Raw genomic sequence first — 26,647 nt, 5'->3', positions numbered from 1 at the left:
TCTTCAAATAATACGATTTTTTGATGATAGAAATGATAAATATCATAATAAATAATATTTTAAGTTTATGTGGTTGTTTTCAATGTTTTTTTGCTGGCTGTAGCTGCATAGTGAGATTTGTTTACTGTTTTGTTAATTCAGTTTATTTGGAGGCATAAAAATGCTAAATGAGGGAGGGGTTGAGTGATTCTGATGTAGCACGACTGAAGGCCCAGGTCTGTAATGCACGGTCCGCCACTGCTGTCCTTAGACCCTTCTTCTCAGTAAGAAAAAACTCCTAACAAAAGAAATTCCAGGAAAAAAAGAAAGAAACCTTAAGAATGTCCACATGCAGGAGGGATCCTCTCCCAGGACGGACAGGCGATGTACCAGGACCCCTCAGAGGAGAATTGGCTTATCTAACCTACAACTACATGTTTAAATAGTCCAGCAGCTGGACTTCATCCAGATGGAACTGGGGGATCACAAGTGTGCGGCTGGATGGTTCCAATACCGCTTGCCATTTTAGTTGCACAAGTGATGGGGGTGTGAGGCTATAAGACACACTCAAAAAACGTTCACTTTGAATGAACATAAAAAAATTATGGAAAGGATTTCCACATGATTAGATTGCGTTACTTGAACAAAAATGAATCATGTTGGTCCTACTTAATTTATTTAGGTTGGCTCAACTTAATGTATTTAGGTTGGGTCAACTTAATGTATTTAGGTTCAAACTAATAAATTTAAGTTGATTCAATTTAAATAGAGCAGTTGCACCCAACTTTAAATTGATATTGTTGCTCACTCTAAAAAGAAAAAAGTTGAACCAATTTAATTGAATCACTTCAATTGGTCACACCTAAGTAAATTAAGTTTATTTAACTTGAATTTCTATTTATTTCTATAATTTTATTTATTCATCTGTAATTGATATGTTGTTCCAAAGTTACAACCAATGGGTCTTTTAATTTTCACATCAAAGACATGAATTACCCAGCAAAGTCCCACATCACAAGACAGGAGCTCAATTACTGCGAACTCTGTGTTAAGTATTGGAACATTAACAGTTTGCCACACAAGGGGGTTGGTCTTCATCCTCTACCAAACTTTAACTCATGGTGCAAAAAAAAATAAACATAACAGTTTAAATCACTAGTTAAAACAGAGTAAAACAGCTAGACAATAAAACCCATGGACAAAAACTCACACTTAGACCCCAATCTGCCCAGATAGACAAAGAAAATGGAATCCCACAATTCCTTGCGATTACTAATGCATCCAATTTAATGGTATCATGTTGGATCAACATGATTGAAATTAGTAACTTTTAAATGGATTATTTTTATGTACAATCGACATGATTCATTCACGTAAGATTTACAAACATAAAATTTTCTGGTTGAAATGACAAGTTACTTTTTCGTTGACTTAATTGGCTGGTAATTTCCTTTTTTTGAGTGCAGCGAGAGAGTGTGAACAGAGAGCTCTCAGTTATGTGTGAGAGGAAGGGGGTATGTGGTTGTTCAGGGGTGAATTTCTAATGACCCACCACCGCTCTGCAGAAACTACATACATGTGCTAAAAAAGGACAAATATTTTTTTTGTGCTAAAACTGCACTAAAAAAACATTGGGAATGCTTTTACGATAGATAATTTAATAAATATGTGACCCAGTTCACAGAAATGAGTCCATTCAGCTATTATTGATAATAAATCTAAATCCTGTCTGTCCCTCAACTATAATAAGTAACAGGTTTTATTTTATTGCAAGGTTGTGATGTTTTGGATGGAAGCCTATTGTATTGAATTTAAAAAAAAATTGTAAACACACCTCTTAGACCACAACAATATACACTCCAACACACACATGCGCACACACACCAGCACACATACTTTATACAAGTAAGATGGACCTCTGACCTTGTGTCCCCTACCACATCCCAGGGGAGGGGGCGGGGTCCAGGCCCTCGTGTTTTTACTTTTACAAATATTAAAATTTTCTGCAGCTGAGCCACTTAAGCTTTAGTCAACTGGATCATGCAAACACTAAGCATGTTGAGTTAAAAGTCAGAGCTTCTCACCTTCTTCCCAAAAATAACACTGACATGTTCCGCCTGTTTTGTTTTTGGTTTTCACCTTTTGATCTTGTGCTGGGGGGTATTCCAAAAAGCAGGTTATGTGAGTTACCAAGGTAAGTTTGAGGTTAAGGGAGCAGTTAACTTCAGCTTTCGGTGTCCATTTGAAGATGATTTAGTGGATGAAGAAGCTCAGATAATACTTTTTCCACCTTGAGAGGGTGATAAGACCACGTATGGATGTTGGAAAGATAAACTTTCTTACTTTGATCTAACTTAATTATTTGCTTCAGTTAAGATAAATCAATTTTTTGAGTTCAGTCAACTTAAATTTAACACGTAGTTATCAGACAGTTATTTCACTTTCATTTAAATTAATTTTATTAAGTAGGTGTAACTTTGGTGCTGCTGTTAAGATTGGCAGCGCAAGGAATTGTGGGATACTATTCCCTTTGCCTGTCTGGATGGATTTGGGTTTAAGTCTGGGTTTCTGACCAAATGTGTTTAGATGTCTAGCTGTTTTATTGTGTATTGCCGAGTTATTTTGTCCTGTTATGTTTAATTCTTTCTGCACCATGAGCGAGAGGGAGGGAGATAATGATGAGTGTATTTAGCACCACTACTGCATTATAAAGTTGTAAGAACTGAAATTAAAGTCATGATAGAGTCATGATAACCAGAAGCATGTTTCATTATGCAAATCCACAGTGAAACATTCATTTTAATGTTATAAAAATGAGAATATCTGTGGCCTCAAACTTAGACATTTGAGAGTTGAAGAAGTACAATAACTTAAGATGAAAAAAACATTTAATTGAATTGGAGTAATATGACATTTAGTTAAATAAATATGTAAATTTGAGATGTATAAACAACTATTGAGTTGGACAGACATAAGAAATAAGGTTGAATAAATTTAACTCAATTACTTGTGACCAATTGAATTAATTCATTTAAGTTTGATAAGTATAAATATATATATATATATATATATATATATATATATATATATATATATATATATATATATATATATATATATATATATATATATATATATATATATATATATATATGTGTGTTCCAATGTGTTTGGAAATGAGATAGAAACTCATGCTCTTACTTTGTTCTCTCTTTCTTTTGTTGATGCAGCCGTTTGACTTTTTTGATGGGTTTATAATCTTCATACGCCGTCATTAAAATCTCAGACTCCGTCTCACTGAAGTATAGCCCTCCCTTTTTTTCTCCACTCGTTTCCATGGTAACCCTGGAAATCTGCGATCCATTGAGAATGTATATACTTGCCGTGCACGTGCATTAACCCAGGGTTACCAAGTCGAGCGTAATTACGCTAACTCATATTTTCTTGTCTTCTTGTCTTTTGGAACCGACATACCCAGAGTAAGCAAGTTCAGGCGGATTTCAGCCAGAGTTCAGGGTTAAAGGCAGGGTAGCTTAAACGTGCCTTCTGGAATACCCCCCAGGTCTGCTGTGGCTTCTCTTTGCTGCTCCGCCCACTCACCTGTGTTTCCTGCTGGAGTCCTCAGCTGCACCTTGTTTAGTGATCGAGTTGTCTGCCTATTTCAGTCACCTTGTTTTGTGTCTCTGTGTTGGAGCGTTTTGTGTGCTATCTGGTTATCATTTGGTGATTCCGTCTCTGCGCCTTGGTGTCTTGACAAACTGTTATTAAACAGCCTTTCAACTTGCTCTATGCCTTAAAGCAGTGTTTTTCAACCTTTTCTGAGCCACGGCACACTTTAACCTTAAAAAAAATCCCGCGGCACACCAGGATCCAAAAATTAAAAAAAACAAAAAAAACGGAGAAACTCAGTCTGTATTGATCTACAGCCCCTCCACAGTCTCACATGCATTTTTGAGATAATTGTGGCAGAAAAGGCTTGAAACTGCAGCTGTTTTTTTCTAAAAGATGCAATAAAAGTTAAGTTAGAAGATGTAAAAACAGTTTGATGTGTGTTCGTTGATTTCAAGACGTTTAACAACAGATCTCCTTGAGCGCTGTCACTCTCACAACCCAATGCATCATGGGAGATGTAGTGCATTAAACGGCCGGCGGAGATCGCGTCTCTGAGCTTCCTTGTTTTGTTCATTTGTTCCACGGTCTGACATCGGATTCTGTGGAAAGCTGCACCGATAAAGACGAGCTTTAGCTGGTATTTTTGTTAGAACTGAGCGACTTTACGAGCTAAATCGGGACAAGGAAGTGAAGACTTTAAGCACTTCTGATTGGTCAGACTGATGACATGTGATTAAGCTCCCCAAGAATGATTGGTGGAGACAGTTAAAAGGACGGGACTTTTCCAAAATACAGCCGGAGTTGCAGCTGAATCGCGGTACGTCATTCTTATCAAAATGTCTTTAATAAAATAAAATAAACGCAAAGAAAAAGTATTTTACGATCTTTTATATTCCTAACTCCTCAGTGTTTTATCAGGGCCTGTTTGGATGAACAGAGAGCTGAAATCCTGGAGATGGGAAATGTTTAATTTTTCAGTTAATGAGGGCAATTTCCCACGGCACACTTGACCATCTCCCACGGCACACTAGTGTGCCGCGGCACACTGGTTGAAAAGCACTGCCTTAAAGTCTTGCTCTGCATCTGGGTTCTTGAGCTCCTTAACGTAACAAATACATGCCAATAATGGAAGCATAGAGTTGTTCACATTTCACAGGGATCACAATAAAAGGTTTCTGTCAAACATTGGAGAAAAGGAAGGAAGAACCGAAGAAAAAAAAACAAGAAATATGAGAAAAGCTGATTGTTTATACTGGATAGACAACAGCTAAACCTCCTTCACTTTCACCACCTGATAATGTAGGTAAAAACCTTTGGAGATGGACGATGTGGGCCGGGTCTGACACGGCTCACTGCTTAATGCCTCACCAGGGAGATTCCACATTTCAGTATGAAAACAATCCTGGTTGCAAACACAGGGCCAACACTTTATTCTTAGATTCCTTTAGGATACAACAAATCCTGTTTCCTTTAAAGACATCTTCATTAAATAAACACAAAAGAAATTCAAGTTTTCTGTATAGCCCTTGTGCTATCTTGTGGGGTCCAGATGACCCCACTCCCAATGCCTCCAAGGCACGTGAACATTGGGAGTGGGGTCATCTGGACCCCACTAGACAGTGCGCTGAACCTTTTTTCTTCAATGATTTGTGATCTTCCCTGGTGTCCATGGATTACATGGAATCCTCTTCACCTTTTGTCATGGTAGGGATAACACGTCAATGTAAGGGTGGGGTCATCCAGACCCCACAAGATAGCACAAGGGATAGACAGTTTTCACCTTGATTTACCAAAACGTGATGAAAAACATCAGCTCCTGTATTATGAAGTTATTTTTCCTGGTTTCAAGTCTTTGCTTTAAACTTTTTATACCTTAGAAGTATTATTGTTGTTTTTTAAACTTCACATCTCAGCTGAGCTTGACCATGACTGGATGGAATCTGAAAGGGTTCCGTCTGTCTCACCTGTGGTGCTGCCTGGTTGCCCAGATGCTGCTTTTTCCAAAGACCTGTGCTTCTTTTCCCTGTCCTTGTCCCTGCGCCGGTGGCAGCGGTGGTGGTGATGGTGGTGGTGGACCCTTTCCTCCTCCTGGATTTGCCCTGGTCCTGCCGGGAGCTGACCGTCACGCTCCAGGTCGTAATCCCTCAGCTCCACCTCGCGGTGGCTTTGAGGCGTCAGCGAGGACGCCGAGCGCTTTATGGGACTGAGGTCAACGATGGGCTGAAATAGTGAAGCAGAGGTTGCAGCGCTTGACCAGGCAGCACAAGTGGGAGCTTCACCCACTGCACCAACAAAATAGTCACCACTTACAAACAAAACAAAAAAAGAACACACGCAATAACAAGCAACCTTTGTCTGAAGGCTGACAATGAAGCCCTTCTTCTCCAGGCACAGACTGCAGAAGGTTTGAGGAGAATCAACACAGTTTTGCCCCAAATCTAGAACTTCATAGAACATAGAAAGCTAGTTGGGAGCTCTCTACTAGTTCAAGGAAGAGGTGAGTGTGTCACTGGCCTCTACTTTTCAATGCTTTTCATCTCTAGCTCTGTGAATGGGTTCAATTTTAAGCAAATGAGACAAGGAATAGAAATAGCACTAAATATCATTTAAGTAATTATGTAAATAGTTTCAATGTGAATGAACACTAAGCTGCACTTAACAGACCAAAACCTGATCACCTTTTTTAAAAAACAAAGAGGAAAAAGTCCAACTGTAGCGTACAAAGGGTCTGAAGAGGCTCCGCTCAGAGCTTCAGCTGTTCTTCAGCAGTCAGAGCTGCAAACCTGCAATCCATCAATGTCCTGAACGTCTTAGAATGAAATCCAATCCAATTTAGTTTAGTCATCATTAGATCCACTAAAATTATAACATTTTTATGAAATATACGCTTTGTTTTGTTCCAAGAAGAGTTATTTCATAACAATGGACTAAAGCAAAACACCGGTGGAAGTTGCGTTTAGTAAAACTATGAAAATATGAAGATGGTTCTCCGCCTCAAAAACACAAAAAATGATAACAAAGAACAACAGATTTCAATAACTGATTTCATACTTTAAAATGTAAGATTAATTTTATCTTTTAAACCATAAGTTTGTTAGCAAATTTTAAAAATGTGTGCTCTTTTTCTTTTTCCAGAAACAAATACCAGATTTCTCTACAAGTTAAAGCCTTAATGACATTTCTGTTGTTGTAAATAATCTCGTTGCATTTTTACATAGACAGTGATAAATAATTCTCCATTTAAAGTGACAGTCTGGAGTGAACTCAATATCCTCCCTCCACTCTTTAGATTATCCAGTACAGCTAACTTTTATTCCATTAATGAATTAACATTCTTACGTTCCAATCAGATCATCTTTCTGTGGCAAATTGTCAATTGAATTGTTTCACCATTGCAAATGAATCCCAGCTCATTTTTCTTCAAGCACCTTTATACTTTATGTTCCTGTTTGATGGAAACACAGTCGTTCTGCTGCTGGAGTTTAGGTTTGCTCATAAAGTGGAAGATAGGGGAGCAGAATGTTTTTCCAAACATCCTTTTTTCATAAATGCTTACTTCTTATTCTTTCTGTAAGAGGTCAGTGACACTCACCCTTCCTACTTCTTTATTCCTTGAGTTTACCACAGCCAGGCTAGTGAGAGAGGAAACCAAAACAGCAGCTGACTTACCACGCCACCTGGTGGCTGATTGGTGGCATTGAAGCTTTTAGGTTTCTTTTTTTCTTTTTATCTTTCTTTTAAAAATAAAACAAAAGCACTTACTTCAAAGGTTTTCTTTACATTTGCTGACAACAGAATAAATATGTGTCAAAAAGAAAATACAGTTGAGAACACTGCAATTCAGCATTTTTGCTGTTAATCTAAAATGGTAAGGTTCAAATAGATACAGCAACCTCCCCAAAAGATTATTTATTTCAATAGGTACCAGATTAATAGACAAAATAGATAATTTAAAAAAAAAACAAATTTAAAGATTTTTGTTTTTTATTGATTAAAAAATGTTTTCAAGATGATTATTTTTACAATGTCACATCACCTGAATCCTTCTTGTTCCTAATTGTTTTTATTTCTAAATAAACTTCTTATCTATATGTAATAAAGAAAATTCTGGAGTTCATATGTGCAGTATTAAGAAAAAAAATATATTTAAAATCCGGGAGCATGTAGACAGTGACTTGGAAGGTTATTGGCCAACAAATCAGAATTTACTCTTTCCTTTATCTAAAGATCGTTTAATCTAGGAAATCTTGTGCAGCAAACATGCACTTCTGTGTTTGTAAAGAAGAGTAAATCTCATGGGAGTTCCCAGCGTTGAGATGTTTTCCTGGAGGGGTTGGAAACACTCTCAGGTCCTGGTTAATGCTCACAAACAGAAGCTTGTTCGGCCAGGAAACCTGGCCGAACAAGCTTCTGTTTGTGAGCATTAACCTGCTTTCACCTGTGGAAACTCCAGGTTCTATAGACATACACTGAGGACCAACACACTGGTCAACTGAAGTGAAGTTACTAGAGTTTAGCCTCACTTTGCCTTAAATGTAAAAACAAAATAAATAAATAAAACACCCAACTTGTTAAGGAATATTAACAAAATGTGTTTTATGGAAGACACCTTATGATTAGTCCCTTTGGAAGCTGAGAGGGTTTGCCTCAGCTTTTCCACATGTGCAACATGTTAGGACAACAAGACTATTTAATAGCTGCTAAGACGGTTGACATGTGAAACTGTGACACGTGTGTGTTTGCCCGACTGCAGGATGTCTGCAGGGATGCCTTTCATTTGCAGGTTTGGGCTGCTGCGCTGTTCTGCTCGTTCCTGTCTCACAGTCTGGCCACTGACAACAACGTCACAACACGGTAAAAGTAACTAGATTACAGTTTCATTCTGTGAGTGTACAGTCTTAAAATCCCACCTTTGAAACAAGCGGTAAAACATGCTTCTACGCTTGGATTCTCCCTCTTTTAGTTCCCGCCACTGAGAGACGAAGTGACGCAAACTAAAAAGTCATTTTTCTGCTTCCCTTTTCAAGACATAAAGAGCCTTGAAATGAATGGAAGTGATGCGTTCAGGAGAGAATTCAGACTTGTTTGCTCTTCCCTTCAGTGTAAGAAAATCCGATTTTAAGACTGAACATCAAAGCAAAGAACAGCAAAAAGAACTGACAGAAGAAATTGTTATGCCAAAAGAGCAGCAGACGTTATTCTGCTGTTAAAGAATCACACATGCACGCTCACACGCACACCAAAACACACACGCACACACAAATTACATCTAAACTTCTGGACAGAGACACTCATGAGTCAAGTCCAAATCACCTTCAGAGTCTTTAAACTACTTTAAACATCTGAATGGGACAGAAATAAGGACATGTCTGTTCTGCAATTCAATGCACGGAAAAGGAACTTTTATTTTTAGATCTGACAAGTCCTTGTGTTTAAAGTCAAGTCCCAGGACTATTTGTGTGAGATTTAAGTGCGACTCGAGCCAGAGTCTTCATCTCTGGTTCTTAGCTGCTGCTTTGACTGGCTGATACAGAAACAGAGGACAATGCCCCTCGATGCAGACGCTTGTGTCTTTGATGAGCTATATTCAAATGTAAACGCTGCAGGTGTGGGGTTCTGTGACGAAGGTACACGTGTTGCTGCCGAGGGGGAATTTTCCATGATGGCAGGGGGTGTGAAGTGTGCGCTTGGATGTAAAGAACACAAATAAGGCAAACAGACATGGAAGTCGAAGGAGAGGACAGAAGGAGGGCAGAGAAGAAAAAAAGGGAAAGAGCAGTGGCACAACAGGTGGTACATACTGCCAGGTGGGTCCCGGGGGCGTGGCGAGGGTGGCTCCGCTATCAGACAGCACGCACAAAAGGAGGTGGGCAAAAACATTAGCAGTGAGCATCAAATAAGGAGAAAGGGGAGACAGAAATGGAGGGCAAGGGAGGGTGAAGGTGAAGTTAGTCAACACACAACTATTGGAGAAGAATGGCTCATCCGCATCACACCATTTTACAAAAGGGACCTCGACAGTACAAACAATAGTCATCAACACTATGCAGCTCCCTTATAGGGAGGGAAATAAGCATTTTATCCCTTGCTGACTTTGTAGATTTGCCCAACTAAAAAAAGAAATTGACTGTCTGTCATCCTATTAGTAGGTTCACTTAAACAGTAAGAGATAGAAAATCAAGAAATCTACTTTAAAGAATGTGTGTGAATTAATTTGCATTAAGAGTTCTGGTTTCATAAAGAGTAATTTGACTCTCCTAATCAAACTGTCACCCGGATTGAAGACACCTGTTTAAACTAATCACCTGTAGAAAAGACACCTGTCCACAGAATCAGTTCAACCGTCAGCCTCTAAACTCTCCAACATGGAAAGACTAAATAAAGAGCTTTCAGTGGATTTAAGGGAGAAGATTGTAGACTGGAATGGACTAGAAAACCATCAGCAAGAAGCTGGAGGTTAAAGGGACAACTGTTGCAGAAACATGACCATCAATCCACCTTTAGGTCTGGAGCTCCAAACCAGATCTAACCTGGTGGGGTTTCCATGATCATAAGAACGATGATGAATCGGCCCTAAAACAACATACCGTAACTCAGTGCTACTGATCTCAAGCACAGAGGGATATTCCAGAAAGCTGGTTATGTAAGATACCACGGTAAGTTTGAGGCCAAGGAAGCGGATAACCTCAGCTTTTGGTTCCAAAAACAGACGTATGTTTCAGGGTATGTCAAGTTGCCATAGCAACTCATGCTCTGAACATAACCTGGTCTGGAGCAGGTTTAGTTGAAGGTTAGTTTGTTTTCAGAGATGTGAAGCAGCATGCCGTGTCCATTTGAAGATGATTTAGTGGATAAAGAAGCTCAGATGATACTTTTTACACCATGAGAAGATGATTATACCGCGTATGGATGTTGGAAAAATACGCTTTTTTACATTAATCTAACTTAATTATTTGTTTCAGTTCAGATAAATAATTTTTTTGAGTTAAGTTAACTTAAAAATAACACGTAGTTATCAGACATTTATTTTACTTTCATTCAAATTAATTCAATTAAGTAGGTGTAACTTTGGTGCTGCTGTTAGATCGGCAGCGCAAGGAATTGTGGGATACCATTCCTTTTGCCTGTCTGGACGGATTTGGGTACAAGTGTAGGTTTTTGTCTAAATATTATTAGTTGTAGCTGTTTTACTGTGTTTTGCTGAGTTATTTTATCCTGTTATGTTTAATTCTTTCCCTCTCACATGAGTGAGAGGCTGATGAGTTTATTTAGCACCACTAGTGCAACGTTATGGTATAAGAACTAAAGGTACAGTTAGAGTTATGATAATTAAATGCATTGTATATAATGTTAATCCGCACTGTATCCTTTATTTTGTTTTTATAAAAATCAGAAAATCTGCAGCCTCTAACTTAGACATATTAGAGTTCAAGAAGTACAATAAATTAATATGGAAAAACATTTAATTGAATTGGAGTAATATGACATTTAGTTAGATAAATATGTAAATTTGAGTTGTATAAACAACTATTGAGTTGGATAGACATAAGAAATTATGTCTATCCATAAAGCAGCAGCTAATAAATTTAACTTAATTACTTTTTACCGACTGAATCAATTCCTTTAAGTTTTATACGTTGTAAATATATACATATATACATCACAATGTATTTGGAAATAAGATATGAAATTCTTGCGTTTATTTTGTCCGTTCTTTTTCCCTTAAACAGAAACTCTTTCTCTTGATGATGCAGCCGTTTTACTTTTGTAATGGACGTATAATCCTCATACAGCATCATTAAAATCTCAGACTCCGTCTCACTAAAGTACAGCACTCTCTTTTGTTCTCCACGCGTTTCCATGGTGACTCTGGGTATCGGCGATCCATTGAGAATGTCTTTATATACCTGCTGTGCACGTGCATTAACCCAGGGTTACCAAGTGGAGCGTAATTACGCTAACTCATATACGGTCTTTTGGAACCGACATACCCAGAATAAGCAAATTCAGGTGGATTTCAGCCAGAGTTCAGGGTTAAAGTCAGGGTAGTTTCGTAATCTTGCTTTCTGGAATACCCCCCAGGGCTACTTTACCATGTCAGTGGGAGAATGGGGGGAGCCATGTGCGGGGAAAACGTGAGTAGGAACCTTCTTCCCTCCACCAGGAGGCTTAAAATGGATCATGGATGGTACTTCCAACAGGATCATGACCTAAAACCTGTAGCCAAGGTAACCAGGGAATGGCTGAAGAAGATGCACATCAAGGTCATGGAGACAATTAACACCAACACGTCATTTATCTGAATGACATAGAAGGCATTTGCAAGATTCCTCCTAATATTTGCACAAACCCGCACATACAAAACATGTCCGACCTCTGTGCTTGTTAAGAACAGCTTGGCAACAAAATATTTCTGGCAAGAAAGATAAAATACGTATTTCCCTCAATGAAATGCAAATGAATTTAAATCAATTCTATAAAGTGAATTCCTTGATTATCCTTGTAATTTTCTATCTCTCACTGTTCAAATGAACCTACCGTAGGATGAAAGACTCTCAACTACTTTTTTTAGGTTGGCAGACCTACAAAATCAGAAAGGATCAAATGCTTATTTCCTCCCCTGTATTTCCCTACCTAGTTGCACACTTTCTTACAGAGTACCTTGATGGTTCCAGTGAAAAAACATTAATCTGCAGTCACCTTGTGAGAAACGTTGGCTAAAAAATTGCCACCATGTCCAGCTGGTTTACTGAAACAGCTTGGAAATAAAATGCAAACCGTCACAGCCTGTTGGCAGAAAACCGCAGCCTAAATCCTCCAGAGAGTCCGAGATGGAAGTAGAGCAACATAAAAATGAGAAAAGCTGGTGTTAAGAGTGTGGGAGAGGACAAAGAGACAGACGGACAGACAGACAGACAGACAGACAAACAGACAGACAGAAACAGTGCAACAGCAAAGACAACAACGGTTTGAAAACATGGAGACAAAAACAACAAGACCTGACATTTCATCAGCAGGAATTCAACAAAAAGTTCAGTTTCATTCATTAAATATAAATAATAATAAAAAAACAACATAGGTTTTTATGTAAAATGTGGCTGCTCTGTTTCCTGGTTTGTTTAATTTTAAAAAAAACAATGAATTAAGAGAAAAAGGGCCACCAGTCTAAAACACTGAAGAACACTGAGATGAGTGTGTGGTGAGGTCTTCTGTTACTCAGTAACATTAGCACTGAGCTTTGTGTTGTAATGCAGCTTCTTTATGAAAGTTTTACACCTTTGAAACTAGAATTCTTCTCCTGCATGCGTTCAAAACGATGTTCCCGGGATGTTATGCCGCAGGTCACCATCAACACTCTTTCACTCTCTGTTTCCATAGAAACAACACCCTGCTGCCCCCACATCTCACAGCCAGCCGACTCACAGCTAGATTCAAGCGTATTATTGAAAATCCTGCTGTTCTCACTTCAGTCACTTATGAAGATTTAAATTATGGCTTTCAAGTCAGTTATGTTCTCGATATGATGACATGACTGTTGAAAACGATCTATTTACATTTTGAAGAACAGTTTCACTTTTTAGGAAAAACTGTGATTGCTATTGGAGGTAATGTTGATTATATAGTTATTGTTCATTATTTTATGTATGATACCTCAATTGTCTATACAGTTTAAAAAAAAACTTTTAGGAAAAACATGTTTTAGGAGTCAAACAGAAACAGAAATGTTTAAAATGTTTAACACGGGGAGTGGGATCTTTTGGGTAATGGTCAACACATGCAATGTCTGCTCATCAACATGGAGCTTTTTGACTTTTAAACAGTCGGGAAAGTAGTTTTCTGAAATGCAGTGGGTCAAAAAGGGACAGAAACAAATCTGCCTTAACGGAGGTGCTTGAAAACGAAAACTTTCACTTCCTGGAACTTCTGTTTCTCCTTTGAATATTGACTGTAAGTAACATTACCAGCTCTTGATCTGGATTGTATCTCACAGAAAAGAAGTGTCTGTCAGACTGTGGGGGTCGGGGTGAGCAGGCTGGGCTGATGTGGGCTGACAGTGAGAGAACCTGTCTGCCTTTTCAGCCTCCTCCCTCATCTCAGCTGCCTCTCCATTATTCAAGCAGGCAAAACCAGAGCGGTAAAACAAAGAGAGGGGGGCGGTGAAGAGCTTACGTGGTGCTCGGCATTGAGTCGGGGCAGCGAGGCTGCTCTGCAGTGGCTCTCCAGGCTCGGAAATCTCTCCGAGTCAGAAATAATCTCCACCTGCCTCAGTTCCAGCTGTTCCTGAAGGATGCAGAGAGGAGCACAGGGACAATGCAGGCCACAGTGTGTGTCAGGACACATTAGGAGCGTGTGTGAAAGGCAGGAATTAAATATGGATGTTTTCATACCTGTGGTTTTGAGGAGTACTGCACGTCCTCAGACTGGCCTCTCTGCAGTCTCCTCCGGGCTTTGGGCCTCTGTGATGCCTGAGAAACATCTCCAGACTGGGAGTGCTTTATGGTATTTCTCTGGTTCAGTCTTTGAATCAAAAGGTAAAATATTACTGGACTTTAGGGGCTTTTTAGCCGTTGAAGGATCAGATCTGCTTGAAAACTTTGGCACACGTTAAAACAATAGGTTTGCAGGGTAGTGCAATGGAAGAGCTGTACTCCCATTTTTCTCATCTTAAATCTGGCTTATCTCAGTACTGCGTTCCTGACAGCTCTATTCATTTTTTTATGAAAAAACTGCATACGAAGACTTGCATCTTGGTGCGCCTGCACATACACAAGTCTTTAAGCCATAGAGGAAGTCCCAAACACGAAAACTTTTTGTCTTAGGAGGATTAGATGTGTTCATTTTATTCACATCTGGCTGAAATTCTCCTGAGATCTGATCTGCTTCTGACCAAAGCTCAGGCTATTTGCTTATTTATCCCTTATTTATCCCTATTTTAGTCACTTACAATGTGTCTCTGCTGGATGTCCTGTCGGCATTGGTGCTGGGAGTTGTGGGCGGGGCCTCTGCTTTGGTGACTGGCTCAGGCTGAGGTGGGAGGGGCTGTTTGGGGCTTGGCATCGGGGGCTCTGAAGCATGGATGTGAGTGAAGGGCAGGACAGGACGAAACAGGGCCCCCAGTTTATTCTGCAACCCAAATAGAGAATGCGTGGAGAAATGGTGAATACGTGTATTGGCTCAGTTAAATCAAGCATTTTGGTTTTTGCTTTATTTGTAAATTGTATTTGAATTAATTGCAATCAAGTAAAAGTTGACATTTAATAAAAATAAATGACAACATGTTTGATTTTTAACTTAAATAGGCAGAATGAGCAGTACAAAAAGGAGCAAAACTGTGTAAAATGTAAGCAGTCTCATGAGTCTTTACAATGATTTGAACTTCATAACCCAAAGGGTCAAATTTGACCCCCCCTTCAACAACACCACCACCACCTTAACTCAGTTTGTGGAAGTTTTTCTGCAGGTTTATGGAAATGTTTTTGCGCTAAGACTAAAGGTTTGACTCTCCGCTCAGGGGTTTCTCTTCCAGCTTGAGATCAGAACAGTGCAGACCAGTCAAGTTTTACCACATTTAGTAGAATTTTCTATGTCTTTATCGACGTTTATGCTGTGGTGTGCAGCCATGTTGGAACAGGTAGGGGAAATTTTCCAGCTGTTGCCAACCTTCATGTTCAGATATCTGTGAGCGATGCTGTCACTCCTGTTGGGTCCGATGCTGTTTATCTTTGAGGGGAGAAAGGTCATCAGCTCACCTGCCAAGTGACTAACTGGAATTTTCTCTTTTTGATTTGTTTTCGTCACAAGTAGCTGATTCAGCTGAGGGTTTATCAGTCCTAGCTCCAACACCTACATCTGGTTTTCTGTCGTACCAGACGGATTGTATCCAGAGATCATGCTAATTCGAGCTATCCTTTTTCAAATACTGACAGGCAACAACATTTGAAAGTTTGCTGTATTAAAAACATGTTAGAGCGTGGGAGAAGCGTCATTGTGACTACTGTGCTTTAACAGTTGGGTGCTCTGTAAAGTTTCACCTGGGACGCTCCTGTGGGGTTCTGCTGCTGGAGTTTCTTGGCTCGGTTTTGCTTGTAGTAGTCAAAGATCATATGAGCTGCATACACTTTCCCCACAGTCAGTTCATTATCTGCAGAGAAGAGCAGGGAGAAACAGCTCCTTTATGCAGACACAAGATGGAGCCAGCTGAGCAGCAATGAACAACATAAGCTGCTGGGGACAAATGAAGAATTGAGCTAGAAAAGTCAAGAAGGTGATTGTGGTTTTTGGATAACGAGTGACTTAAGCCTATTTCCGCAAAGTTGAAAACAGCGCATCCACAAAGGTTTGTTACTTCTAAGATCTTACTGATAAGCCCTAAGATGATGAAAATAATGCCACCTCAACAGATTTCAGTATCAGGGATCTGGATTTCTTTTTGTTTGTTTTTTTACTTCAGTGCTCATTTCTTCTGGTAACATTCTGTGCTGCAGCTGTAAAGCATTTTAAAGAGCATTCAAGACCCGCTCTAATAAAATGATATTTTTGATGGTTTTTTTTAAAGTCCTTGGAGAAATTTTCTATTGATGGACATATATAAATAAAAATTAAGCTCAAAATGTAATTTCTGAATATTTTTTTATTCAAATTGTTGTGGAGCAAAAGAAAGAATCTAGGAGAAAAAAAAAAGCTTATTTGTGACGTAGAAAATAAGCTGGGCAGGCCACAAGCTCTCTGCTCTGCTCCATTCTGATGCATCCACCTGCAGACAAATAGGTCCGTGGAGATCTTTGTTGTCCTCGTCTTAGGTGGAATCTAGATAAAAACTGTACGGTTGGACAACTCTGATATTGCTCACCATTTATGTTGTATTAGTATTGTTTGGTTGGGGTTTTAGGGGCTGTAATCCAGCAGTAAACAGAGAGGTTTCAGCAACGGGAAGGTGTTGCTCCGCACCAGCTGACACAGTGGTGTATATCTAACTACTGCCACTCTGCAGAAACTATTTCCTAGAAAACACAGGCTTTTGTATTTTGGCAAAGAACACCATAATCATAGAAAAAAGACCACTGGGAGCGCTTGTACAATAGATCAAAAGATGATTGGAGTGGGACTTTAGATGGATTAGGAGTAAAAAGTCAACAAGAACAAGTGGGATGGATCAAGTTGAAGCATTTCACTACAGTTACCGAGGATCTGACAGGCAGAGGGCCTCTGGAGGCTCTGCAGACACTGGTGTAGCTTACATTTATGCGGCGTCACCAGCAAGTCGGCAGTTTTTGGAGACAGGTTTGGCCAAACTTTGTTTATCTCCCTTCGCAGGTCAGCATCACAAAGTCTCTGTGCCAGGACCCCTGCGGATAGACCCACAAACATGTCACAGCGCATCTGCACCAAAGCCATCCCTGCCACTCACGTTGGCCTCACCGCCCCCGGTGGGGCCGCAGGGAACCCCGCCATGGTCGTCCCTTACCAGATGCAAGTTTGATCTCCAGGGCGGTGCGAATCAGAGCCATCAGCGTGGAAGTGAAATGAACAGTGTTGTCGTCCGCAATGGGCATGTTCATCTTTACCAGTCGCTGAGGAAAAGAAAGAATCGGTAGAGTCAGAATGCAGAGGGATATGAAGATAAAGGCTAAAACAATCATTTTTAATGACCATTTTCATATTATTTAATAAAATGAAAATAGTGATAGCTTTTAACTGTTTTGAACAAATAAATCCTTTTATCAGAGAACCACCAACCAGCAAACATACCTCCAAAGTCTGACTTTGTTTGGCAAAGTCAGATGTTTTCTGTCAGAATAATACAGCAATCGTAGTAAAGGTGGTTTATTGTTCTTTGTTGAACCTGCTCTGTTTCCCTTTTCTTCCATTTAAAATGGTCACATCAATTAAAAGTCCAAACAAGGAAGTAAATTTGAAAAAAATCAACTGTTTTCTCCATCTGGCGTTAGTTGCTGCTTCTGTTGCTATGACACCACTGTCATAGCAACGCTGCGGTGTCACAGTTTCATACACCCACTTTCTCCTGTTTGGGCCTGCAGGGGTTTGGGGGCGGAGTGAAATCTGGACGGTTTAAAGTTCACCACAGAGCCAAAACGGAGAAAAGCCGAAAAAGGGAGAAGATGAGCAAAGGAAAAGACCTGCAATCGGGCGAGCGTGCAAACACCACGCAGCTCACTGCATCCTACTCTGCCTCAAAAGCCTCTCACCTGATTCAGGTCAAACCATCAGTTCTTTAAAGCAAAATAAAAACCCGTATTGTGTCTGTAAACATGCAGTTTCTATCAGTCAAAAACAGGGTCAGCAATTAGACGCATTCGACTGTTTTTCTCGTCTGCTGTGTCCCAACACAGAAGCAGATCAGGGAAACTGCAAAAAGGAATGAAACGTATTAAACAACCAAACTTTTGAACCATTTTTAGCTCTTTTGTTTCCTCAGTCATTTCACATCTAAAGAAAGAAACCATCACTATCTGCTTCTTCATATAAAACATGACAACAAAAGAGTTTCGACATCTCATTGTCTGCAGAAGCATTGAAGCAGCAGTTTCACTGTTTTTTCCTGATGATAACTGTTCACAGTAACAAAGTCTGCACAGATGTTCCAAAGAGAGAAAAAGAAGACTATCTGGACTCTAAATATCTGCAGAATTTATAAGCATTTAAAAAAGAATACGCAGCAATTTATGACCCCCCCCCTCTCTGAGTTCTGCTCTGGTTGTTTTTTTGACAGCAAACATTCAAACTGTCTCAAATTCAGCTTGTTTTCCTTACATCTTTTTAATGAAAAGTGACGACTGTCTGACAGCTCCGATGAGAGATTCCTGAACACGTCTGTTTGAATTCAGAGCAGAGCTGCAGGTCAAACGCACAACGGATGCTTGTCAGTTTCTTCAAGTGGACGTGAAACGGGGATTTGGGGGGGAAAAAGAAGCACAATTTGCCTGCAGCGTCATCATGCAGATGATGAAGATGTGAAGCACACAGAATAAGAATATGTTGGGTTTGTACCTGGACTTGAGAAGATGAACACAACATGCAAAAGTCTAGATCTCAAACGACAAATGCAGATATGAAGCTATAAGCTCTCCTTCGACAAGTTTAACCCCAGTAGAGTGACGCCTGCATAGGCAGACTTTACATCACCCTCCTCCTCCTCACAAACACAGCACATAGTGGAGGGAAGGACACAACCCCCCAGAAAGAATTGAATGGAGATCGTTTTAAGGAAAAATCATAAAAATGGGGACTGCTATCGGAGGAACATGGGAGGCAGGTTTGCAAAGAGAGGATCAAAAACATCAGGGACAGAAACAGAGAAAATAGGAGAACGTCCTCGTCCTTAAGTGCACCGCTGCTCAGTCTTTGTTCATGTCTTTCCTTGCCGATTCACAACAGCAGCAGTTATATTTGGAGATGCGGCCACGTCAGACTCAGGCATCTTTAACCGGGGCGAGGGCAGGGCTGCTGCTTCACTGATTCACTGCGACAGCTGAGCACACACTGGAACCACTCACATTAAGGCGGCATGTTAAAAGGTAAGCAGCTGCCACAGGAGCCACCTGAGGATTGTTACAACACAAATCTGACTTCTTTCAAGAAACCATCATGCCAGGAGACACGGAGCTGACTCTCCTGCAGTCCATCAAAGAACAGGCGGAGGAGACACAGAGGCATTGGGGAATGTTTCATCTCACCTGCCAGAGTCCTCAAAAATGACAAATTTGGGCTTTTTTTCCAGACACAAAAAAAATGGAATTCCCTGAAAAAAATTTTTATCTGTTTATTTCTCAACACATCCTGGCATTGCTGTTTATTTGCTGAAGCCTAGCAGAAGGACAACTGTTTTGTGAAACAGCTTTTTGCTTTTTTAATTTGAAAAAACAAAATTGTGTCACTTTTTCTAGCGTTTTTTTCTTTCGGTGTAAACTCTGAACACAACAGTTTTTGTCAAGTCACCACTTGCGCACACACGTGCATACGAGTCAAGAATGGTAGAAATATGAACGTTATCGGGTCGCTCTTCCGGGCATCGCCTATTAAAACTCCTCCCTTGTTCTTAGTGCCTGCAGAGGGCAGTCACATGACCAGCCTTTTCCTGCATCTCCACCCTTGTTGAGGCTTCTTTCAGCCATTATAAAGGTAGAAGACGAAGCTTATTAACTCCATCAAAACTAAATAATCTTTGATTCCAAGTTATTAATGCAATATACTTTTTCTTAACATTATTGATTTAGTAAATCCGTTGTATTTAACTTGGTCCATGTTTTTCATCCTGTAGTTCATCATCATTGCACTAGGGGCAGTAGATGCTTCTCATTTCAAAATGGCTACTTCTACGAAATCCCAGAAGCTGTTTGGCTGGAAAAGTTTAGCTAAGTTTTAAAACTTTATGGTAACATTTAATTTATCTATTGTTAGTCATTTTTTACATGACTACCTTCTGCTTTGATAATATGCCACATTTATTATTTTTTAATACAGTTAAACCATGTTTAAAATGTGAGGATCACATTTGAGACAGTGGGTAAATAAGGCGCTATTCTGATGAACACTCATGTCAATAAACTAATATTTTATGACAAAGATTTACTAAATCACTTGATTTATCACTATATATTATAAAAATAGTGTTTTGACATTTCTTAGTGGATTATATCAAAGGGTTTGAAAGAATCGTAATTCCAAAAAATGTGAATTTTCTGTCATATATTTGATGTAGGCTCTACAGGATAAAAAAATATCCTGAGTACCGCAGAAGAAAAAAGGCTTTTTCTAAAGCCTTTTCTCAGCTAAACAAGTAAACTTGCTTACTTACTCTGCAAATAAACAAGGAAAAAAGGATCCAATAAACTCTGCAGAGCTGAGAAATAGATCCTTCTTTGTGTTCTGCCTAAAAAAGAAGCCGTTTGGTGCGTCTGCTGCCAAACACCAAGTTCATGTTTTCTTTTTTTGTCTGTTTTTCCTCAGAATCCAGAAGCGCAGGTGTGTTTTAAATTTAAATAAAACTTACAATTTATTCAAAGCACAAAAAAAAATTTAAAACTCAGAAATATTCCACTAATATTGACTGAAATAATAACTCATGTCCCACTTGAAGTTTCTGCAGGAGCTTTTAGAGGTTGTGTGTGTGAGCAGAACAGGACAGATCTTCACAGATAAACAGACAAATGTCACAACAGCAGAACATCCAGCTGCCTCACCAAGACAGAAGCTGGTTGATGTTTGGAAGATGGAGGCACACAGGAGAAGAGGGTTTAAACCAAAGATTTCTACCTTAAAGGCCACTCGGGGAGGGCATTTCTTTCCCAAACCCAGTGGAGGGCACATGTCGCGAAGCATCTCGTACATATTGCGGTAAGTCACGCGTCCGCTTCCAGGAGGGGAAGGTTGGAAGAAAACCATGGAGGAAGAGGGTGAGGGGATTACATCACAACACAAAATGGGGGGGGGGGGGGACAAGAGGAAAAACACAGAAATCTTTGTTAATAAGATTTCTGGTTTGATCTGGAATGCCATACTAGATCAAGTAATGGATCCCAGAGAAACAGGAAAGGGATGTGCACCAAAGGATTCCTTGTGCCATGATGGTGGTTTAGGGGAAAAAAAGAGTTTGTTTTAAAAGGAAAACTCAACCCGAAATTAATCTTCCCAGCTGAGCTTTATACCTATACTTTGTGTTCAGGATTTTTTTCCATTACACTGCTCACAACAAATGATTTTTTAGGACAGAGACAGAGTTTGGGAAGTTTCCTGGAACTTTCAGTGGAGTTTTCCTTTAAGATAGCCTCTCTGTTTGCATGCAGACACATCCGCCACAACCAAAGAAGAAACAAAGCAGGTGAACATCTCTGATGCCTCTAGCTGGAGCCTGAAGGCTGTGCGCTGGCTGGTTAGTGAAGGACTGATGGACGCTCGGTCAGTCAGTCCAAAGCTATCACGGTCCCTTTCAAAACAAAGACTGTGTGGGTGTGCAAACCTTGTAGGCCACCCTGTTGGGGCACTTCTTGCCCAGGCCCAGGGGAGGCGAGATAAAACGCAATAATTTGTACATATCCCGATAGCAAATCCTCCCACTGAAAAAGATGAGACACGTTCAACAGGTTAGATCAGCCACTGCATCAGTTTCATCTGGAAGAACAAACTTCTGATGATGTCCTTCTGGCTGTTTTCCTGCAATATTTATGTAAAATAATCATTATTCTTTATGCGATAGATTTGATCATTTAGAACTGGACTAAGTGACCCCTGAAAAATAAACAGCTTTTATTCATATTTGTCAGAATAACCATTCTTGCTCTGATACATTTTTGAACACGTCTCGATAATCAACTTTTTTTTTCTTTATTGCAAGTTATTCAGGTTAAAAACGGACCAATCAGATGCCTCACCTTGAACGATCGAAACATTTGGTTGACAGATTTTGTGTAGCCCACTTTCCAGTCGTAGGGGTGCTGACTTCCAACCAACTCACTCCTGGTTGGCAGGAGTGGTTGCCATAGAAACGGTGACTCAGAACAACTCTGACCAATCACTGCTTTTAGATGTTAACTGGCTCCATTATGTTGGCGCCCGTATTGGGATAAAAATAGCGACTGAATCGACGTCCCTTCGCTGGAACCGGATGGGTGATGTCACTTGGTGCTGTTCTCATATACTGTCAATGGTTTGAAGTATCAGAAACTTAGCCTTCTAGATCAGAAAACTATGGTTTTGCTGAAATATATTTCCTCTCAGCACATAAAACCCAGAAAACGGTCAGACAGGAAGCCTCTAATTCACTCTGACAGAGTGACAAAGAAAAGCGTTGTCTGTATGGGGCTGAAGGCACTTTAGGGACCAGCTCACCACCATTCTAAGGCATTTATAATTCTTCCTCTCTGAATTGTCTGTCAGGTTCCAAAGTTCTGCACCTTTCCTGGGTTCTTGGCTCAGTGACAAAGCTCTTTAATAAGCCTTGAATAATTGGAGACAGATGATGCTTCGCACCGCCTGAATCAATTCTGCTGTTTCTTTTAGGATAAACTTGTCAATTGAGTGTAAAGGGTAGAAAGATGCAGACATAACCCTGCAGAGTCCTATCACAGACACAGGCAAAGGTCTGAGGCAGACAGGACTTTGGAGCCGACGGCTTATCAGGGAGTAAAACGGCTGAGCGGACATGGAGCAGAACGCTGGATTTACATACAAATCAGTCCAACGAGGAGGCTTGTCACCAGCTTCAGCAGACACTCCAAGCTCAGGCTTAATGTCGCTCACCCATCACTGCTTAGACGAGATTTTCCCCCAGTCATCCAACCGGAGCCCCAACACCCAACTGAGAACCCCGTCTCCAGGACAGCCTTTGACAGAGAAAAGTACCTCCTCCGCACTGCTGTGAAAGACCTGTTGATGCGGGAGCTGTGAGTGTGATTCCTACCAGGCAGCTGGGTCATATTCTGCCCAAACGCGGATGAACTCATCCAGGTGGTGAGGCCCCAGGATGGAGGCGTCCCGGGTCAGGTACTCAAAGTTGTCCATGATGACGGCGACGAACAAGTTTAGCATCTGGAAGGAAAAGGAATACAAGATATGACAATGACAAATATGACAATTAAAATAGCATTTACATTTCTGAAATTAAAACAAATTCCATGAACCAAAATGTAAAAAAAAAAAAAAAACATTTTGCAAAACAAAAGTAATTTCCAGAAATCAAAACTAAGTGTAGAGAAACATGAAGACAAAACAAGAAGCTGGAAACCGTAAATATGCAACATCACTGATTGGATGATGACGTTTGAGTTTTAAAGAAGAGGGAAAGCAGAAGCATGTTTTGTCTTAAGTGAGGTAAAGAGTTTATCCAGACTTTTGCAGTGGGCATAGCCAGAAGCTCAAAGAAATATTTTCTGACAGGGAACATTTTAATGACAAATAACTTTCCGTTGAAAAGGTGAACAAACGTCATCATCCAATCAGTGATGACCCAAAGTACCTACCTTTTCCGGTTTCTTATTTTGTTTCATGTCGTTTTACCGTTACCGTTTTTGGATTTTGAGAAAGTTTTGTTTCTGAAGTTTTTCCTTTTTAAATTGTTTCACTTTTTTAAATTGTTTTTTGGTCTCTGGAATTTTGTTATTTGTTGTTTTGATGTTTACTATATTTTTGCGTTGAGCGATTTGTTGATCTGATTTCAACTTCAGGGCCCACACAGGACCCCCCATAAAATAAATAAATAAAAGGAACCCTGCAGTTTGTTCCTGTCTAAACATTTACGATTTCTTTTCATCCGGGATCTTATTCCAAATAGTTTCCTTTTGTACCTTTGTCTCTGTCATGATTGGATGTGAAAAACAAAACAGTCAGCAAACCTGAAACACGTACATAAGACATTTAGAAGAAAGGCTATTTATTGTGAGTTTTCCTTTTTTCAATCATTACCATCTAATTGTTAAAACTGATGTAATAGGACAATTGAAATCAAAACTAAATGATGCCCTGAAGGATTTTCTGACCAGGAAGGAGCAGAGGAAGATGAAGGAGACAAAGTAGAAGTAGGCGAAGTCACTGCCGCACTCCTTCTCCGTGGTTCCTGACAGTTTGTCACACGGCCGGTTGCTGAGGCAGGCCAGCATGATCTCGTGCCACGCCTCGCCCGTGGCGCTCCTGAAAACCAAAAGCGCAGAGTTGGCAGCACACATCGACTGAGGTCATTTAACAGCTTCAGGTGCAGAGTACCTGAACAGAAGAGTCAAAGCCTGGAAGAAGGTCTGGAAGTTGTTGTGGTGATTGATGGCAGTCTCCTCGTTCAACTCGATGTTTCCAAACACCTGAGGGGAGTCAGCCAGCAAACCAAGGACACTGACGTGTTTTCAAAATCATTTTGCATAAATGTATAAACGCCACAAATTCTGGAATATCCGGAGTGGGCTTTGGAGACCCAGACCAAGTTTAGAGCTTCAGTTTAATTTGTGAAAACATGCATTCTGTTTAATGGCCAACAGGGGGAACCTCTCTGATAACAAATTGAAGCCTGACTGAAGAAATATAGAAATGAAGCATGAAAAAAACAACAAACAATCACTTCAGTTTCTAGTCTCAATTACTTTTATCACATGTTCTTTGCAGAAAAATCCTTCATTTTTATTTTACAAGATTGTAAAAAAAAGAAAAGAAAAAGGCCTGCATGGTGGCTCTTGCCTCACAGCAAGAAGGTCCCTGGTTCAAGTCCCGGCTGGGGGACCTGAAACAGAACACCAATGAGGGACCTTTCTGGGTGGAGTTTGCATGTTCTCCCCTGACCTGCATGGAATCCGGCTTCCTCCCACCGTCCAAAAAACATGCTTCATAGGTTCATTGGTCTCTCTAAATTGTCCATACGTGTGAATGTGAGAGTGCATGGTGATTGTGACTCTGCAACAGACTGGCAACCTGTCCAGGGTGACCCCAGCCTTCGCCTGCATGTGGCCGGGATAGGCTCCAGCAGCCCAGTAACCCCAAAAGGGAACAAACGGATTAGAAAACGGATGAATTAATGAAAGGTTGGAAGAAGATCATTCAAAAAATCCAAATTAAAACAAGTAAATACTTCTCCTAGATTTTCTTCCAACATTTTCTGCTCTGAGGCTTATGAGCCTTGTAAGTTGAACTTGTTTTGCACTGCAAAAAAAGGCCCCTTAGAAATCAGTCAAAAATTCCGACATAGGCAGATTTTCATTAAATAAGCAAAAACAAAACGAGCCATAAAGGGGAAGAAAATTAGTCTTACCAAATATTTTTATTTTAAGAAAAAACTTTAGTCATGTGTTTTCTTAAGCCAATAATATTATGCATTTGAGAAATATTAATGATAAAATTATTCTTCATGCAGACAGAAAATAAGACTAGTTTTCTTTTTTACTTTTTTTAAGATTCCCTTTATGCTGTATACTTTGATTTTCTCCTGCTGAGCAACGTGATGATTTATTCTGAATAAATGAAACGAAAATAGACATAAGACTACTCCTACTCTAGGAACTTCTAGATCCCTATAGTGCAAGAACATAGATATTTTTGCATCGTGATTACATCATACCCATGGTCTGCATCATACTCATAACTGCAAACAGTCCTAATCTGCAGTCAATCAATGAAAAAAATTACCACAGACTGTTCAGGTCCAGTTCATCTGGAAATCTCAGTCTCCACAGAAAAAGCCATATTAAACAACTTTAAATGTTCAAGAGCTCAATTTGCTGCTATCAAATTAACAAACTGGATACCAGTTAAGTGCAGAACTGAGGTGCAGGCAGTCTTAAAACCACGCCCACACTGCAAAAACAGAATCTTAAGAAAGTAAAAAATGTCTTATTTTCTGTTTTGCAAGAAAAACAATCTTGTCAAGAACGTTTTTCAATAGCAGAATAATCTTATTTTGAAAAAAAAATTTTATTGATTTTTAAGGGGCCCTTTTTTCTTTCTAGTCCTAGCATCGCGTTTAACAAAGAGCTGAACAACTGACTCAGCATTGCTCTGTCATTTCCACCAACTGCCAAAAAACACAAATGTTTCAGGAACAAGTTCCCCATGAAAATTTCATGACTCACTGAAATGTTCCTGAAACTCAGTGAACTGAATGTAAGAAGCAGGCCACAAACACCCCTCCCCATACCCTCTTTCATCAGAAAACAACATGAGCACAGAGGAGTTGACTTCCAACTATAGCCCAGATTTAAGAAGGTCTGCAGCTCACACCCATCTCTGGAAGGATGTAAGGGGGTCATTCTATGCCTTTCCCAGGGCTGTTCATGTTTATTAACCTATTTTCACAAAGAGGCACCTTTTTTTGAAGATGTACCGATCACTGTGTTGAATAAAAAACATCTGTTTGGAGGGTGAGCATGTTGGGAGGGCAGGAAAAACCAAAGCTTGGGAGGGGTAGTATCAAAAAAGTTTGAGAGCCACTGAGTTTAGTTGACTGACTTAAACCGACATAAAGAAACAGAAAATACTGACTTCAGACAATTTAACCTTTTTTTTTTAATTGAGGAGAGACAGATTCTGAAGAGCTCGGGTTGTGTCATACATAAATCTAAACATT

At 39.9% G+C, this 26,647-nt stretch overlaps 1 protein-coding gene across 9 annotated transcripts in view; it reads right to left on the bottom strand.

The window, feature by feature from the left end:
* Positions 1 to 26,647, bottom strand: part of LOC101167885 (voltage-dependent N-type calcium channel subunit alpha-1B) — a 222,730-nt gene that overhangs the window by 10,024 nt on the left and 186,059 nt on the right. For 7 of the 9 annotated variants that reach the window (XM_023960536.1, XM_023960539.1, XM_023960540.1 and 4 more), the window contains 12 exons: positions 24,307 to 24,398; positions 24,084 to 24,234; positions 23,009 to 23,136; positions 21,569 to 21,665; positions 17,057 to 17,162; positions 16,830 to 16,937; positions 15,624 to 15,733; positions 14,537 to 14,715; positions 13,980 to 14,109; positions 13,762 to 13,872; positions 9,393 to 9,431; positions 5,556 to 5,811 (listed from right to left, as the gene is read on the bottom strand). In XM_023960536.1, coding sequence (XP_023816304.1) covers positions 5,556 to 5,811; positions 9,393 to 9,431; positions 13,762 to 13,872; positions 13,980 to 14,109; positions 14,537 to 14,715; positions 15,624 to 15,733; positions 16,830 to 16,937; positions 17,057 to 17,162; positions 21,569 to 21,665; positions 23,009 to 23,136; positions 24,084 to 24,234; positions 24,307 to 24,398 — 1,507 coding nt within the window. Of the gene's footprint in view, positions 1 to 5,555; positions 5,812 to 9,392; positions 9,432 to 13,761; positions 13,873 to 13,979; positions 14,110 to 14,536; positions 14,716 to 15,623; positions 15,734 to 16,829; positions 16,938 to 17,056; positions 17,163 to 20,865; positions 20,963 to 21,568; positions 21,666 to 23,008; positions 23,137 to 24,083; positions 24,235 to 24,306; positions 24,399 to 26,647 lie in introns of all 9 variants that reach the window. The other 2 variants (XM_023960543.1, XM_023960544.1) reach the window with 1 other exon arrangement.

Source organism: Oryzias latipes, chromosome 12, assembly GCF_002234675.1.
Source record: "Oryzias latipes chromosome 12, ASM223467v1".
Taxonomy (NCBI): domain Eukaryota; kingdom Metazoa; phylum Chordata; class Actinopteri; order Beloniformes; family Adrianichthyidae; genus Oryzias; species Oryzias latipes.
The sequence above is the reverse complement of the archived record's forward strand: the minus strand, read 5'-3'. Positions and strand labels throughout refer to the sequence as shown.